General features: G+C 68.2%; 1 protein-coding gene across 1 annotated transcript in view; it reads right to left on the reverse strand.

The window, feature by feature from the left end:
• BAHCC1 (BAH domain and coiled-coil containing 1) overlaps nt 1-15,485 on the reverse strand; it is a 42,966-nt gene extending 27,481 nt beyond the window's left edge. The window contains exon 1 of the mRNA XM_062216126.1: nt 15,305-15,485. Within this exon, the coding sequence (XP_062072110.1) occupies nt 15,305-15,485 (181 nt within the window). The remainder of the gene's footprint in view (nt 1-15,304) is intronic.
• Nucleotides 15,486-16,173: the final 688 nt, after the last annotated feature.

Consider the following 16,173-nt stretch of genomic DNA (forward strand, 5'->3'; position numbering starts at 1 on the left):
GCCTGGCTTGCCCGTGGCAGCTTCCCAGAGGGTGACTCAGCAGGGGGCTGGCAAGGCCAGGGGAGCTGGGGAGGAGGGGCTGCCCCACGGGACCCTGGCAGCCGCCGCGCTGCGCCAGTTCCCAGCCCAGGGCCCGCCTGTGGGAGCGTGGGCCCGGGCGAGCGGCCTCTCCCAGACACCGCCAGCCACAGAGGAAGGGGCTGGGGTGCTGGCCAGGGCCACAGGCAGGGAGAGGAAGCGTGGCCGTCGGAGGAGGGAGAGTTCTGGCCCAGGACACCGGTGGAGGTGCCCGGGAGCCAGGGACTTTCCGGACAGTAGGGCTGGGACTGCCATGGCCCCGGCCAGACCACAGGCGTCCAGCCAGCGAGCAGCGCCCGCGCCGGCCTCCCGGGCTGGACGGGCTGGACGGGCTCTGGGACCCTTGGGGGCATGCCTGCGGGATGAGCTGGACGCTTTGTGAGCCCCGCCCAGGCCCGCCTCGTCCCTTGGGCCCCCGCCCCCGCCCCTCCCAGGGAAGTCCCTCCTGCCTGCCCCTTCCTCCCCAGGAAGGACTTCCCCGGGATCCAGGCCTGAGAACCCCACACCTTCAGCTCTCCCACACCACAGGCAGGCGGGGGCGGCCCCCTGGGGTGTCCACGTGGGGCCCGGGCAGGGGGAGCAGGCCTGCAGCCCAGAGTCCCCCGGGGGGGCTCAAGACAACAAGCCCCCTCAGGAGATGGACGCTGGCTGTGGGCGGGGCTCCCAGACACCCCAGCCCCCTCCACAAAGACGGGAGCACTCCCAGGAGGTCGCCCTGTGCCCCACACCCACCCGCCTCTTGGGGTACACCTGGGTACCCCTGGCCCTGAGCTTGGGAGGCGAGGGGGAGGGACTCCTGGGGGCTGCCCCACTCTGCTCTCCTCTGGTGCTGGGAACAGAGCACCAACGTGGTACCTGAGTAGGTCCCCTGAGGCCATACCCCCGACAGTGTCCGGGGGAGCCCCAATCCCACAAACAGGGGTCCCTGGGCCCAGAGCACCCGAAGAGACCCCCAGGAGGCTCTCTGGTCAATAGGCTGGCGCCTCGGGCGCTGCCAGCTTGGTTTGGGCACACGGTCGGTTGCTTGTCCCTGCCAAGGGGGCAGTGGGGGAGGGGACCGCCGGCTCCCTGAGACCCTCCCCGCCTACCAGCTCGGGAAACCTCAGGACAGAGCACCCCTGCCCTGCTGTCTCCCCGACCTCTGAGGTTGGAGCCACGGCCTCCTGCCCCCCAGCCCCCCTCCCCAGTCCCCAACCCCAGAGCTGGTGCGGCAGCTGCCTGGGAGCGGAGCACTGCCTGGGCCCCGGCCAGGGCCAGAGCCTCGCGGGCCAAGTCCGGCCGGGAACTAGGCCGAAGGCGCTTTCCTCTTGGCAAGGCCCTTGCCTGCTGGGTGCCGTGGTTACCGCGGCTCAGGAGGACAGCGGGGAGCCCCGCGCAGGGCAGAGGCCGCCGGGCTCCCCCCGGACTGGACGCCACCAGGACCCCCAGGCTGACGTGATGAGCCGGGGACGAGGCACAAGGGTGGGTGGGGGTTTGAGGGAGCCCCAACAGCGAGCACCGTGGCCCCACCACGAAGCCAGCCCGGCTGCCACTCCCCTACTCGCCATCCCAGATTGGTAGCACGTCCAGAATTTTCCCAGGACAGGGACCTGACGCTGGGCGGGGTGGCTGCTGCCCGACAGGCCGTTCCGTGCTGGGCACCAGTCCCCAGCCAGCCGCCCCCGCTGCCGAGACAGGGCAGGCTCCGGTCCCAGTTCCAGGGCCACCTCAGCTCTGCCCAGGACACCACAGAGCCCTGGCCCAGGCACTAGGCTGGCTGAGAAAATGTTCCGGAAGCCAGCACGCTGGGAGGGTGACCGACACCCCCCAGGTGGCCCTGCTTGGCAGGTGCAGGCCCCATCCCGGGGAGGCCAGTCTGTGGCCACCGCCCAAGGCCCAGGACTTGCACAGGGAGCCAGGTTGCAGCCTCAACGCGGACAGTGGGGAGCACGGCTGGGCGGGGCTGGGCCCAGTCCTGACGCCCCACGGGGCACACAGGTGTCGCCGCGTGGCCCAGCAACAGGTGTGGGGCGGCCTGCGGGTGCTGAGCGCCAGTGGGGCTGAGACGCAAACAGAGCCCCCCACCCTGTCCGGCAGGCCCCTGCCAGGTGTCCCCAGGAGACCCACCAGAGGCCAGGTCTGGGTGCCGGGACGTGCAGGAGGCCGGCTCGCCCAACAGGCCCCGGCTCCACGTGGGGACGCCAGCGGGAGCTGGAGGGTGGCGGGAGCTGGGCGCGGTGACAGGCATTTGTTTTGAGTTAAGTGAGCCAGGGAGACAGCGGCCTCCCTTTCTGGAAGCTGTGAAATGGGTTGTAAAAAAAAAAAAAAAAAAAAAAAAAAAAAAAAAAAAGTGCTCACTGAGATGGCGGCAGCAGCTCCCGGGAAGCCAGCCCCTTCCCAGGCTCCCGGCGCTCCTGTTGCTTCCGGAAGCCCAGCTGACGGCTGCTGGCACCGGCCTCCCTCCCCGCGCCAGCTCCCTCCCTCCCCGCCCGCTCAGCACCAACGCCTGCTCCAGCCTCCCAAGCAGCCACGGGGTGGCCCCCGACAGCTGGACGACCCGGCCTGGGGGCCCCAGAGGGAGGCGGCCGGAAGGGTCGCAGCCCACCAGGGCCCTGCCCACATTCCACTCGTTCCAGGGACCCAGAGCGGGGGAGCAGCCAGTCCACGCCCTGGGCTTCCTGTAGGATGCTGACCATGGGGCTGCCCGGAGGAGGGGGCGGGCCGGGGAGACTGGGCCCTGCTAGGAGGAGCCGTTCTGGGACCCTGCCCAACCGGAGACTGGACCTCGACGGGCAGGCCATGCTCACGCCTGGGCAGAGCCCGGGGGCCACACACAGGCCGGGCAGGGCCTCAAGGAACCTCTGTCTAGGAGTCGGCGCTGGCCTGCCCCTGGCCCCTGGCAGCAGGAGGTTGGGGGCATCAGGGGCAGAGCCAGGCTCACTCGGGTCCAAGGTGAACTCCAGCCTGCACCGAACGGCAGCCCCAGGACCCTAGCCCCCCCCCCCCCCGCCCACAGACCTCAGACCCGAAGGCCATGAGGCCACGTCCACCTCCCTCCGCCACCAAGAGCAGGCTGGCCTTCCTTAGACACCACAGGGCCCTGTGCCATCCCGGGAGCCCCCTCCCCACGGGGCCACAGGCTCGGAGCTGGGGCAGCCCCACCCCCACCCCAGGGCTCCGGTGTCCAGCTCTGCTCACTGGCACCTTGCTGGGCCCAGGCCTGACCACCACCACCATAGCCCTGGAGATGCCACCAGCCCGGCCCAGCCACTGTCCACAGCTTCACGAAGGCAGCTGGACAAGGAGAGGACAGGACAGGCAATAAAGCAGGGGCAGGAGGCGGAAGGGACCGGAACACAGCATGGGGGACAGAAGGCCAAGAATGTGGGACTGTGGGCGTGGGCCAGGCCTGGCCCAGGGACAAGGGGCAGCCTGGGGAGCCCCGCAGCCTGCCCAAGAGAACCTTCCAGAAGCCCCTGGCAGCCCACAGGAAGCGCCGCTCAGGCCATAATAGGAAAACTCTGTGGCCGAGCCACCGGCAGCCCAGGAGGGAGAGAGGCAGGGGGTGGACACAGCCTGGATCCCGTCAGAGGAGCCATCCAGGGCAGGGGACAGGGCCACCAGGCTCCCGATGGCGCACACAGGGGCCCTCCCCTCCCCTCCCCACCGCCAGCTTTCCCAGCCCTGGCCCTGGCTAGGACATCCCCTGCTGTCCCCACACGCCCAAGGGCGGCCAGGGCAAGCGGTGGGGGTGGGGGAGGGCGACCCGGGCGGTCAGCGCCGCCCAGCGCCGAGGCGGCAGCAGCGTCCTCAGTGAGCACACGGTCACTCCGCCGGGCCCAGACGCGGGAGGTGCACACGCGAGGACAGGCACACGCAGAACTTCACATGCATGTAACATACAGCACACAATCACTCACCTGCACACACGGCCACTCACACGCACTGAGGACACGCACACAGGGTTACACGCGTGCACACATGACCACGGTGCTCTCACTGCGCTGTGAGGACACGCACACAGGGTTACACGTGTGCACACATGACCAGTGCTCTCTCACTGCGCTGTGAGGACACGCACACAGGGTTACACGCGTGCACACATGACCACGGTGCTCTCACTGCGCTGTGAGGACACGCACACAGGGTTACGTGTGTGCACACATGACCACGGTGCTCTCACTGCGCTGTGAGGACACGCACACAGGGTTACACGCGTGCATACATGACCAGTGCTCTCACTGCGCTGTGAGGACATGCACACAGGGTTACATGTGTGCACACATGACCACAGTGCTCTCACTGCGCTGTGAGGACACGCACACAGGGTTACACGCGTGCACACATGACCACGGTGCTCTCACTGCGCTGTGAGGACACGCACACAGGGTTACACGCGTGCATACATGACCAGTGCTCTCACTGCGCTGTGAGGACACGCACACAGGGTTACACGCGTGCACACATGACCAGTGCTCGCTCACTGCGCTGTGAGGACACGCACACAGGGTTACACGCGTGCACACATGTCCAGTGCCACATGGCCGCTCTGAGAAGGGGTGGCCCTGGGGCAAGGCCAGGAGTCCCAGTGCAGCCTGTGGGAGCCTCTGCTCCCCTACACGTGGACCCCAGCACCCAGGTCGGGGAGGGGCTGCAGGTGGCGACTCCCCCACGACCGCTCCCAGGCTCTGAAGCCGGCAGAGGCCGGGGCTGCACATCCTCGGGGACCCAGCCACCCCCACCCCACACTGCACCTTGGACAGGCGGTTCTGAGTGAGGTCACAGCCCCCAGCCCCAGAGCTCCTCTCCTGCCGCCCCAGCCCCACGGGACAGGGGCCCCTCCTCCGCCTGAGCACCGCGTCTGCCCTGGGCTCTCCAGTCACCGAGGCCTGGAGGCTGGGCCGGCTCGGGGGCGGGGGGATCTCAGCACCCACCAGTCGACTCCACCTGACAAGGCTCCCACCCACCCAGTACCCAGCACCCAAGCGGCGGAGACTGGTCTGTGGCAGAGGGGAGAGCGGGGCAGCTCTGGCCATGGGGCTCGCTGGGACAGCGGGGCTAGAAGGGGCCCCGGGCAGCCCCAGGGGGCTGCAGGGGTGACAGGGCCCAGCCAGCCCCCTGCACTGCTCTCACCTCCCAGCCCCCTGCCTCACGGCGGGCGGCTCACACCGGCGTCCTCTCAGAGCCCCCTCGTGGGGTAACTCCCTGGCAGCCGGGGCACAGCGACCGTGGAGACGCCCCCAGCCACCCATGGGCTCACGGTGAGGAAACAGGAGGGCACGGTGACACTGGGCAGGGTGGGGCGGCGGGGGGAGGACGGAGGCAGGGACCCCAATTCCGTCACTGCCTCCCCTCCAGCCCGCTCGGCTCCGGTGTTTCCCCACCTGGGGGCAGAGGGGCTGGGATGGGGCACCTGTGGGGCCACGCCCCCTCCTACCCCCTGGCTACTCCTGCCAGGCCCTCCCACGAGGGGACACGGAGGCCGAAGGGCCCAGGCCAGGGCATAGTGTGGGGTGGGGCAGCCACGAGGCCCACGGGAAGCCTGGCGGGAGACCCAGGCTCCGGCCCTCTAGGACCGCCCCCCCGCCCCGCACCCTTGCTGGCCCCCTGCCCCAGGGCCAGAGGCAGGAGGGCACTGAGGGCTTCACACCCCCAGTCACAATGTCTGTGCCCAGCAGGGGCACAGCGGGGGCAGGGCGCATCTGGGTGGGCGGCCGGGGACTCTGCTGGGGCTGCACAGGGGGCAGCAAGGGCTTCCCCGGGTCCAGAGGCCCACAGCTGACCCCTGGATGCATGCTGGTATCCATCCAGCGGGCCCAGGGCCAGCTCCCCACGCCCATGGGGACCCAGGGCGGGCCAGGGGAGGGAGGTACACTGTACCTGCCCTGGGGCCTGGCAGAGCTCAAGGCAAGCGGGGGAGGAGCACCCAGGGGAGCACAAGGTACCCAGTACCCCACCCAGGCAGGCAGCTGGACCAGGGGCTGCCAGAGAAAGAGCGGCCCAGACCGGCAGGCGGCTGGCTGGCCACCAGAGCCAGAGCCATGCCCAAGTTCCATCCAGACGACGAAACGCCCCCAGCTCACATGTCGGTCACCTCCTGTCCACCACGTCACCCACCCCGGACTCCAACCCTGGTGCTCCTTCTCCTGGTGGTCCCCACGGCCTGTGGGGCTCTGGGGGCCAGCTGGCCCCACCCATTAGTGGCATGTCCAGGAACAGGCTCCCTTCCCAGGGGTAGGACAAAACGGGCATCTGCCGTGGACAGCAGGGCCCTGGCCAGGGAGGGGCCCTGTGCCGGGGTGGACGCTGGTGTGGCAGGACATGGAGGACGGGGCGGGGGAATGTGGGGGGGGGAGGGTCCAGTCCCGGTGTCCAGGGCCAATGGACAGAGGTGTGGTGAGCCCGGAGCTTGAACCTGGCCAGGCCTCGCAGAAAGAGGCGGCGGTCCCGGGGGTGGCCAGCACCAGGAGTGGGCAGGCCTCGGGGAAGGGGCCGCTGTGGCCGTGCCGGGCAGCCTGAGGCAGCGCCGAGCACCCCAGGCCCCTCCCGGCGAGCAGCGAGGGGACCGGCCTCCAGCCACAGGGCAGAGCGCAGAAGTGAGGACCTGTCGCAGCCCCGGGGGACGGAAAGCGGGCTGGGGGCCGGGAGCTGCCCCAGGCCGATGACAGCCAGAGGGGCTTGGAAGGGGACCCCACAGCGGGGCCTTGAGACCCTGCCCCAGATCTCAGACTGCAGAGGGACGTAGTGCTTGCTTGCTGCCTTGGGCTGGACATGGGGCTGGCTGGACAGCAGACACCCGGTGGAGACAGGCACCCGGGAGGCAGGGGGCAGAGAGAAGGGAGCCTGGAGAGGCCACCCAGGGACACCCAGCGCCAGAGAAGTCGGCGATGCGGATGCCCGAGGCCAGCAGCGGCCTCCTGGTCCCCTCGGCCCAGCCCTACTCTCCGCCGCCCAGGCCTGGTGCTGAGGCCTCGGCAGCATTCACGCGTCCGTCTCCCGCCCGACGGGCCCTGGGCCTGGCCGAGGGCGGCCCCCAGCACCCCTGCCGCGTGTCCTCATCGTCGTAGCGGCTCTTCAGGGTTAGTCTAAGGGAGCATTGCAATTTAATTTAGGTTTAATTTTAACATTAATTTAAAGTAAATTAAAAGCTTATTTTTAGGATACCCAAAGGGATGTAAAATGTCTCAAAAAAGGGCCTGGTTTCCAGGCAGACTGCCCACAGGTGACCTCCCGGCCCGGGGTGACCACGGCACAGGCCGCACACCCCAACTCCACCATCAGCCCCCAGGCCACCTCACTGCATCAACACCTCGGCTACCCACAGGCTCGGGGCAGACACAGTGGACACCACGCTGGACCAGGAGCCGCAGGGGCAGGAAGACACAGGAAGCACCTGGGGTCGGCAGGCAGAGCGCAGCAGACGGCACGGGGTTGCACAGCCAAAGCCACCGCCTGCCCCGGCCACCCAGCAGCGAGCCGGGGACGGCCAGGGACTCCAGGGTACTCAGTGTCTCTCAGGCAATGAAGGGAGCAGGGCTCACCTGCTGCATCTCCCCTGGGTCGGCCTGGGCTGCTCCCGGGGGACCCTCGGAGGCTCCCTGAGACACAGCCTCCGGGCAGGGCCGCGGTCCTGGTCCCCCTCATGCCAGCGCATGTGGTGGGTGACAAGTGGCTTCTCCCCTGGTGCCAGGTCCAGCAGCCAGGGGCCAGACTACAGAGGCCTCAAGGCCACAGGACCCCATGAGAGACAGCGAAGGGAGGATGGTCTCCCTGGGACCACGCCCACTGCCAGCAGCACCTCCCCCAGTCCCGGGGCAGCCACGGCCTCCCAGATCTCCAGGCCTGTGCTGGGCAGAGCTGTGTGCAGCCAGGCTCCCAGGACCAGACCACAGGACGGCCACCTCCCGCCAAGTCCCACTCCACCTCCGGCAGGCTGGGACCCTCAGCCTGTCTTAGAAGCGAGAGGCAAAGGCCCAGCAGGGGCAGGCGGGGACCACCACTGCTGCCTGCTGGCCCCATGGAGGGCTACCACGCCCTGAACCAGGCCTGGCACCGCCTGCAGGAGCCTGGGGCTCAGGTCTAGGAAGCAAACCAGCACAGCGTGAAGGGCGTGAGGCAGCGGTGCTGCAGCCGGCGACACCAGTCTCCAGGGCCATGGCCCCTCCCCGGCACAGCCGGCATCCCCGGGGGTGCTGGCGGAGGCACCTGTGCACGGAGACGCCTCCAGGGAGAGGCGCACGGCTGCTGTCCTGCTCCCCGCCGAGCCCGGAGGCTCCCCTGACTGACGCCAGCAGGTGCACCGTCCCTCTCCAGGCCCCAGTGTACATGCCCTGGCCCCTGCCAGACGCCACACAGGGGGTCAGGGGCCTGCTGGGGCCACACAGGGGGGTCGGGGGCCTGCTGGGGCCACACCAGGGGTCAGGGGGCCACACCCGGGGGTCAGGGGGCCTGCTGGGGCCACACCCGGGGGTCAGGGGGTCTGCTGGGGCCTGGGCACCGAGCAGACAGGAAACGAGCCACATCCCAGGGCTGGGTCCTGGCCCAGCCAGGTCCCTCCGCCATGGCAGGGTGCACAGCGACTCTCCAGAGGGGTCGGGCTCTCTCTGGGGTCAGGCGGCTCCGCCACGGCACCCCCGACACCCCCTGGCCATGTGTGCGCCTGCCTGGCGGCCTGGTTAGCTGACACCTCCTGACGGCAGCACTGGTGGCCTTCGAACCCCCGACGGCAATACAGCCCTGGCCAGGCAGGCCCCACGTCCCCCATGGGTTCCCCCATCCCTGCTTGGTCAGGGTCGCTCCACCCTGCTTCCTAAGGCAGCTCCCCCAAGCCCCCCTTGGAGTCCTTCCAGGGTGAGGGTGGCTCAGGAGCCTCCCACGCCTGCACACGTGTGCACACACCACCCCAGTCTAGACACTCTCGCCAGCCTCCAGGGGAAGGGAGGCCAGCTGGCAGCTTGGCCCAGCCCTGGGGGGCATGCAGACAGAGGAGGACACCCCCATCTCACAGGAGAGGGGGCCCAGGTGGGGGACAGGCACCAGCCCCAGGCACACGGTCAGGGCGGCCAGCCTGCAGCTACTCGACGCCTTCGGTGGCAAACTGGTGGCGGGGGCCAGGGCCGGGAGACCCCACTGCTCAGGGCAGACTCGCAGTGCGGTCGGGCCGTGAGGCCTCTTCCCTTCATCGCCTAAGAGGCGCCCGAGTACCTGGAGTCCATGGCCATCCCTGGCCATCCCCTGGGGCAGCCCCAGGAAGCACAGAGCAGGGGTCAGGGGATGTGGTCTGAGTGGCCATGCCCACCGGGTTCGGGCACTGGGACTTCAGAGCCTGCCCAGAACTCCGGGAAAAGGGACTGGGGGCAGCTGAGAGGTGGGGGCCCCAGTGACCGGGGTGGCTCAGTATTTGGGGACCTCCAGGGACAGCAGAGTCCCACGGCCAGGCCTGCGGCTGACTCAACGCCTGCAGGAGGGCTCAGGGGGCTCCTCTGTGTGAACTTGAACTTGATGTGGGAAGGCACACAAAGCAGGAGCTCCCACAGCGCAGAGCCAAGCTCAGCGGAGGCTCCGGATGGCTCTGTAGCTACAGGAGCGACGGGGCGGGGTGCCCTGCGGGGTCACCAGGCTCCTGCACCCACTCCCTCGGGCGGGCAGCCAGGGGCTGAAGGGCGGAACAGGTGGCCAGGAAGCGCAGAGGGACACACTTCTTCCTGTGCGGGGCTGCAGGAATCGGAGTCCTCGGCCGCCAGCTGTGAGCGTGGGTTCCAGGGTGTGCATGGGTGTGCGTGGGCGTGACCAGTGCCCCCTGGGCCGCTGTCCCGCAGGGGGCACAACTTGGCCAGATTCCCTGCTGGCCGCCACGCCCACCCACACCCGTGCGCAGCTCGGGTCCCTGGGGTCTCTGGTGCGGCTGTCCCCAGTCCACTCAGCTCAGCCCCCTGCCCCGTCCTCCCGGGGTCTGCCCGCCCCCACCCAGCTCTGCTCCCAGCACGCTGGCCTCCAGTGGCCTGCTCTGGCCTGTCCACGGCGCCTGTCCCCTGAGCCGTTACAGCAGAGAGAGGAAGTCCTCCGAGTACCCCAGGACGGGCAGGGGGGGCCCCAAGCCCCGGCTCTCCCCTGCAGCAGGCTCGTTCCTCAGCTCACGCGGCCGTCGATCCTCTCCTCCGCGGTGGGGCGCCCCAACAAGCCACCCCCAGCGCTGCCCCTGCCAGGGACCCTGCCCGCGCTCACAGGCCTCTACCGAAAGCACAAACAACTCCGCTGCCTCCCCCACTCTGGAAACTTCCTGAAAACCAGGTCTGTGGGGCCGGCGCCCTGGCGCACTAGGTTAATCCTCGGCCTGCGCCGCCGGCATCCCATATGGGCGCTGGTTCTAGTCCCGGCTGCTCCTCTTCCAGGCCAGCTCTCTGCTATGGCCCGGGAAGGCAGTGGAGGATGGCCCAAGTGCTTGGGCCCTGCACCCCATGGGAGACCCGGAGGAAGCTCCTGGCTCCTGGCTTCGGATCGGCGCAGCTCCGGCCATTGCATCCATTTGGGGATGAACCAGTGGAAGGAAGACCTCTCTCTCAGTCTCTCCCTCTCACTGTCTGTAACTCTAACTCTTGAATAAAAGAAAATCTTTAAAAAAAAAAAAAAAAGAAAAAGAAAGAAAGAAAGAAAGAAAAGAAAACCATGCCTGTGCCTACAGACGGGAGGGGGCTGCCTCTGGTCCCAGGTGCACCGGGGTCCTCCAAGAACGCTCGGGGAAGCGACGCCCCCAGCCCACAGACACCAGAGCGTGGGGGGCAGGGCCCGACACCCCGTCCGCTCCGTCCACTGTCTCAGGTCAGCCTGCAGAAACAGATCCCCGGCTGGTCCACTATGGCACCTAAGGGCTCAGACGGCTGCAGCCACTGGCTCCCAGCCTGGGCCCCGGACGCCTCCCCGCCAGGCCCGAGGCTGGGGCAGGCCCAGGGCTGACCTCCCCACCACCCGGGACCCACCCTGCCCCAGGTGCTCGGGGGCAGCTGCTGGCGGGGCCGTGGGAGGCAGTGGTGTTATATACGACCACACCAGGGGCAGCCCACTGACAAATAGGTCTGCGTGATCCAAACGGTATATTATCCCATAAAAACGTCGGCGGCAGCAGGGCCCAGCCGAGGCGCGGCACGGCCCCATGCCCGAGGCCTTCCCCGCCCAGCTGTGTGGACACGCACACTGCCTGGAGCTTGGGGCTTGGCTGGGTACGCCGTCACTCTGGTGGGGGGAAACGGGCCCCAGGAGTTAACGGGGGCTGGGGAGCCCCAGGGGGGCTGTTCCCTGGCGGAGAAGGGGAGCAACCAAGGGACAGACACCCATTGGGCCGGCCGTGTGTGGGGAAGCCGCTCACAGCCCATGGAGCCATGGGTGGCCCTGGAAGGGACGCCTGCAGCAGCTGTGTGCCCCCCGGCTGGGGCGACCAGGCCACCACGAGGCTGCTCTGAGCACGGCCTGGTGGGGGCCTGCACACACTTATGGGAGGGAGGATCCAGGCCTCTTCCAGGAGGAAGGGCAAGGGGACGCTGGGGTCCAGGCCGGGGGAGAAGTCCATCTGTCCATCTGTCCGGGCCAGGCCCAGCACAGGGATGCAGGCGGTGGCTCAGACCCTGAGGCCAGACCAGGGGCATTCTGGGAAGTGTAGTCCTAGGGACGCAGGTGGGCTTCTGGCCAGGGAGCAGCCCAGGAAAGTACAAAAGGGGGTCACCGGGACCCCATGCCGGGGGCAAGGACGAGCTCTGCGGGAAGCGGCAGCCCGCTGACACCTGCCGCCTGGACAGGCCGCCTGGGCGGGGCTCCGCCTCGGAGGACCCCCACGCGAGGAGGCTCCTGTCCTGGTGGGGAGACCCTGGGGTCCCCCAAGACCCAGTCCCCAGGTTCTCGCCGCTGCCGTGCTACTCCGGGAGGGAGAGCGGTGCCGCCCGCCGGGTGCCACGGGAGGCCCGGTGCGCGGCTCGACGGCACGTTATTTATGCTCACAGCCGCGCTGATGACATATGTAAGTTGACAGCGAACATCCTATCAACTTGCTGGAGTGTATCTTGATTGTTAAAACACACTCTTAAAGGTGTACGACCATTTATCAAATTAAAACAGCCGAGCCTCGAAGGTTCCCTTCCCGCCTCTCCCCTCCCTCCTGGGGGACCCCGCCTCGGCGACCCCTCCCCTCCCCGCCCCAGGCCGGGGCAAGCCCACTAATCGCCAAGAAGTGACAAATGCCAGAAGCCCCACCAATTAAATTTAAACTCATGCAAAGCTCAGTGGCTAGTAAATTATTATTTTTATTAGCTTGAACCAAGTTCCCGTAAGAGAGAAAGTCAACTCGCTCCCATGAATGGCTCTCGGATAATTTATTTAACTCCGTGCTCCTTGCCAAAGCCTGGAATATTTTTAGCTCGTTCTGTTGTTGGATTTGGCTTTTTTATGTGTGTTTCTGAGGGGTATTTTTAGCCTCACCCATGTCATTCTCGCAGCCTCCCGTGAGTCGCGTCCTGTCTGTGCGGGCTGCTGGACCCTGTCTGGCGGGGAGACGGAACGCCTAAGAATAGCCGGGCGTCGTTTGGGGGTGCGCCGCACACCAGGCCGCTCCGCCACACTAATTTGCCTCATTACCCACGTGACCTGGATCCTCCGGTGGGAACCGCCCCCCACCCCGGGCAGACATGGTGGCAGCACCATGGCCCTCGGAGCGAGCGAGAACCCGCATTCCACACGCAGCCGGGATGGCGGCCGCGGGCGGAGCTTTGATGTCTGGCTCGGTGGCCGGGAGCCGGGGAGCAGGGTGGGCCCGGCCCTCGAAGAGCAACTCTTTTCACACCTACTTAACGTCGGTGACTCCGCACGGCGGCGCGTCACCGTGTCACCGAGTTAATGAGGTATTTACGAAAATGTATCCCCCCCACACACACAAAACGCCACCACCAGGGAGGAGGTGCGGCGCCTTCGCCGGGGTCTCCACGCGCTAGGAACTACCTGACCTCCCTCCCCGAGCCAGGGCTTTCCTGGTTTTGTTTCTGGATGGAAGCTCTTTGAGCAGGAGCCCCACAGCGGGGTGGGGGGCGCTGACACCCCAGGGACGACCAGAGACGGGGAGGGCCCCCCCACGGCTGCGACCAGACCTGCGGCAGCACCGTGGGGTCATCCAGAGATGCACCAGACAGGGGCCGGCCGGAAGGGGGGAGAGGCCGGGCCACCTCCAGATCAAAGGGCGGGGGAGGGGGAGGGGAGGGGCGGGGCCCCAGCAGCGGGTGCTCCTGGATGTTGCCCCCCCCCATTTCACAGCTTTGCTCCCGACCATCTGCATTAGACACAGAATCTGACGCTGCACTAAAAATAATGGCTGCAAACGTTTTCTCGCACCTTTTGGTGACAAGGTTACTGGAGCAGCGCCGGCCAGGACGAGGCTGGCGGCACTTTCATTTTGACAAACACAAACTCGGTCCCCGCTGGGGTTCCCGGGGCCGCCGGCAGGCACGTGCTGGCCAGCGGCCGCCGCGGGAAACCCTCAGCCGGAGAAGCAGGGTCCGGCCCCGTGTGGGAGCCGCACACGGGGAAGCCCCTGGCCAAGCCGTCCTCGGAAAGGGGGGGAAACCTGGCACACTGGCCGTGTGGAGGCCCACACACACGACGCGAAGTCAACAAGATAAAGTAACTGAATCAAGTTTTTTTCCTTTCTGCACTGGTCCGCGGTCTGGGGTCCGGGGCTTCCCGCTGGACGCTCGGCCGCACAACAGGGCCGCGTCCTCCAGGCGCAGGGGGCACGTGGCCCTCCAGCCTCCCCAGGGCTCCCCAGGCCCCCACGAGGGTCCAGGCCAGCAGCAGCCGAGGCAGGACGCAGGCCCGGCCCTCTGTGGCCTGCGCTCCGAAAACCACGTGGCTACACTCAGAAAAAGCAAGACAAAGGTCCAGGCCACCAAGGCGTCCCCACCTGACTGGGGGCACCTCGGTCTGGGCGCGGGGGCGGGCGGGCAGCCGTGACCTGGACAGGGGACTCCAGCGTGGCCTCCCCAGCAGACGTCCCCTGCCCAGGCAGCCTCAGGGGTCAGTGCCCCCCCCCCCAAGCTGTGACCCAAGAGCGAGCCACGGGAGGGGCAGCGATGCTCCCTCCCCACCCCCACCCTGCAGGCCGGCCTCCCCACCCCACAAAGGGCCCTGGCAGAGGCCAGGCAGTGCCCCCACCGTGCGGAGGGGCTGGTGGGGGAGGGGCGCTCGCCCAGGCACAGGCAGGAAGACGCACTTAATAACCACGGGGAGGGGGGGTATTTTTAAGTCCCCAGTCTCTCAGGCCAGGACCTTCCTCCCAGTTGTAAATCTGGAGAGGAAGAGGCACAGGCGGCAGGGCCGCGCCGGCCGGGAAGGCCCCGGCACCTCTGCACCGGCCGGGGTCCTCGCTGACAGAACGCGAGTCATTTAGCAATGTCCAGAGGTTTGATGCTTGTGTTTCGGGCTCACTTATTTATTTTTAGGAAATTTACGTTTTTCTCCCGGGTTGCCTTCCCTGGCCACCGGCTCCCCGCAGCCGCTCGCTGCCATCCGTTTTAATCCACACGCTAATTGTAATCCCATTAAAGCAGATATAATTTTATTAGTATTCACAGTTCATCAAGCTAGCAATAACAACCGGTACTGCCAACCCGGGGACCGGGAGGCGGCGAGCAGAGCCTCTGCTGCTCCGGACCGGGCGAGCGCGCACGGACGCCGGGCCACCCCGTGCGCTCCCCGCAGGCCGCCCTCGCCCGTGCCCCCTGGGCGAAGCCCAACGCCCGGCCGGGGGCTCGGGGGCTCCGCGGCCCCTGCCGCTCGTGCGCCCCGCGCGCTCCTCGTGGAGCGAACTCGCCTGCACCGAAGCCCGCTCCGGCCGCGCCCGCGGGCTGGCGCAGGACGCCGGGGGCGGGGGCGAGAGCAAACGCATCCCTTGCAAACCCATTCTCACCCTGGCGCTTCGGGGCTTTATATAGAAGCGGGATTTACTCCTCCGCGCCGGCGGGCCCCCTCCCCGGCACAGCAGCCGTTGGTCCCCGCAGGAGAAGGGCCGCGTCGCCCGGCCCCGAACACCTTGGAGGTGAACGCAGAACGCAGATGAAAAAAAAAAAAAAAAAAAAAAAAGGAAAGAGAAAACCCTCCCGCAGGAGGCGGCGGGCGGCCGGAGCCCGCGCGGTGCTCTCAGCCGCTCCGGCCGCGCCGGGAAGTGAAACCGAAGCCGCCCCGGACGCGCCCGCCCCGGCCGGCCGGCACTGACCTGTGTGCGGAGCCACGGGCAGCGGCGACGCGAAGTACTTTCCCGGCTGGAAAGGCGCCGGGGGCTGCGCGGCCGGCCCGGCCGGGGCGAGGCGCGCGGCGGCGGCGGCGCTGCGGTGGCCCAGGCTCCCGCGCTCCGGCAGCAGATGCGGCGGCGGCGGCGCGAAGTCGCGGCCATCCATGCCGGGCCCCGGCCCCGACCGGCCGCCGCCTCCTCCCCGGGGCAGCGCGGCCGGGGCCTGGGGCGGCGCGCAGGCGGCGGGGTCCCGGGTGGCCGGCGGCGGCGGCGGGCCGGTCAGCACGCCGGCGGGCTGGGCTCCTCGGCGGGCGGGCGCGCACAGGGCGGGCGGCCGCCGTGCGGGTCCATGGTCTGCGGAGGCAAGCAGAGGGGCTCGGTGACTGGGGGCTCCGCGCCCGGGGGTCCCCGCCCGCCCCCCGCCGCCGCCGCCGGACCTCGTCTCCCTGCCGCCCCGCGCGCACCCGCAGCGTCCCCGCCACGCCGCTCGCCGTGGCCCCGCTGGCTCCAGCGGGCGACGGAAACCCCAATCCGCGAAGCCATCACGCACACCCGCGCGCACACACTCACCCCGCTCCCCTCCCCCGCCGCCCAAAGGTGTCTTGGAGGAAGACCCCTCCCCCGCCCGAGCCGGTCCCCGGTCCGGCTTTTACTGCATTCTGCTTAACCGAATAACCATGCTAATTAAGCGAGTAATTTTATTGATTGTAACTCAAGAGTTTTTTTTTTTAATAACCTTCTTCCCTTGCCTCCCCTCCCCCCATGCGTCCCTCGGCCCATTCTTTCGAGTCCACCGCCCCCGCCCCCACCCGCGCTCCGGGCGGGGACCCCGGGCGCCCCGCGCCCGCCCCCGG

This window comes from Lepus europaeus, chromosome 18, assembly GCF_033115175.1.
Source record: "Lepus europaeus isolate LE1 chromosome 18, mLepTim1.pri, whole genome shotgun sequence".
NCBI classification, from domain to species: domain Eukaryota; kingdom Metazoa; phylum Chordata; class Mammalia; order Lagomorpha; family Leporidae; genus Lepus; species Lepus europaeus.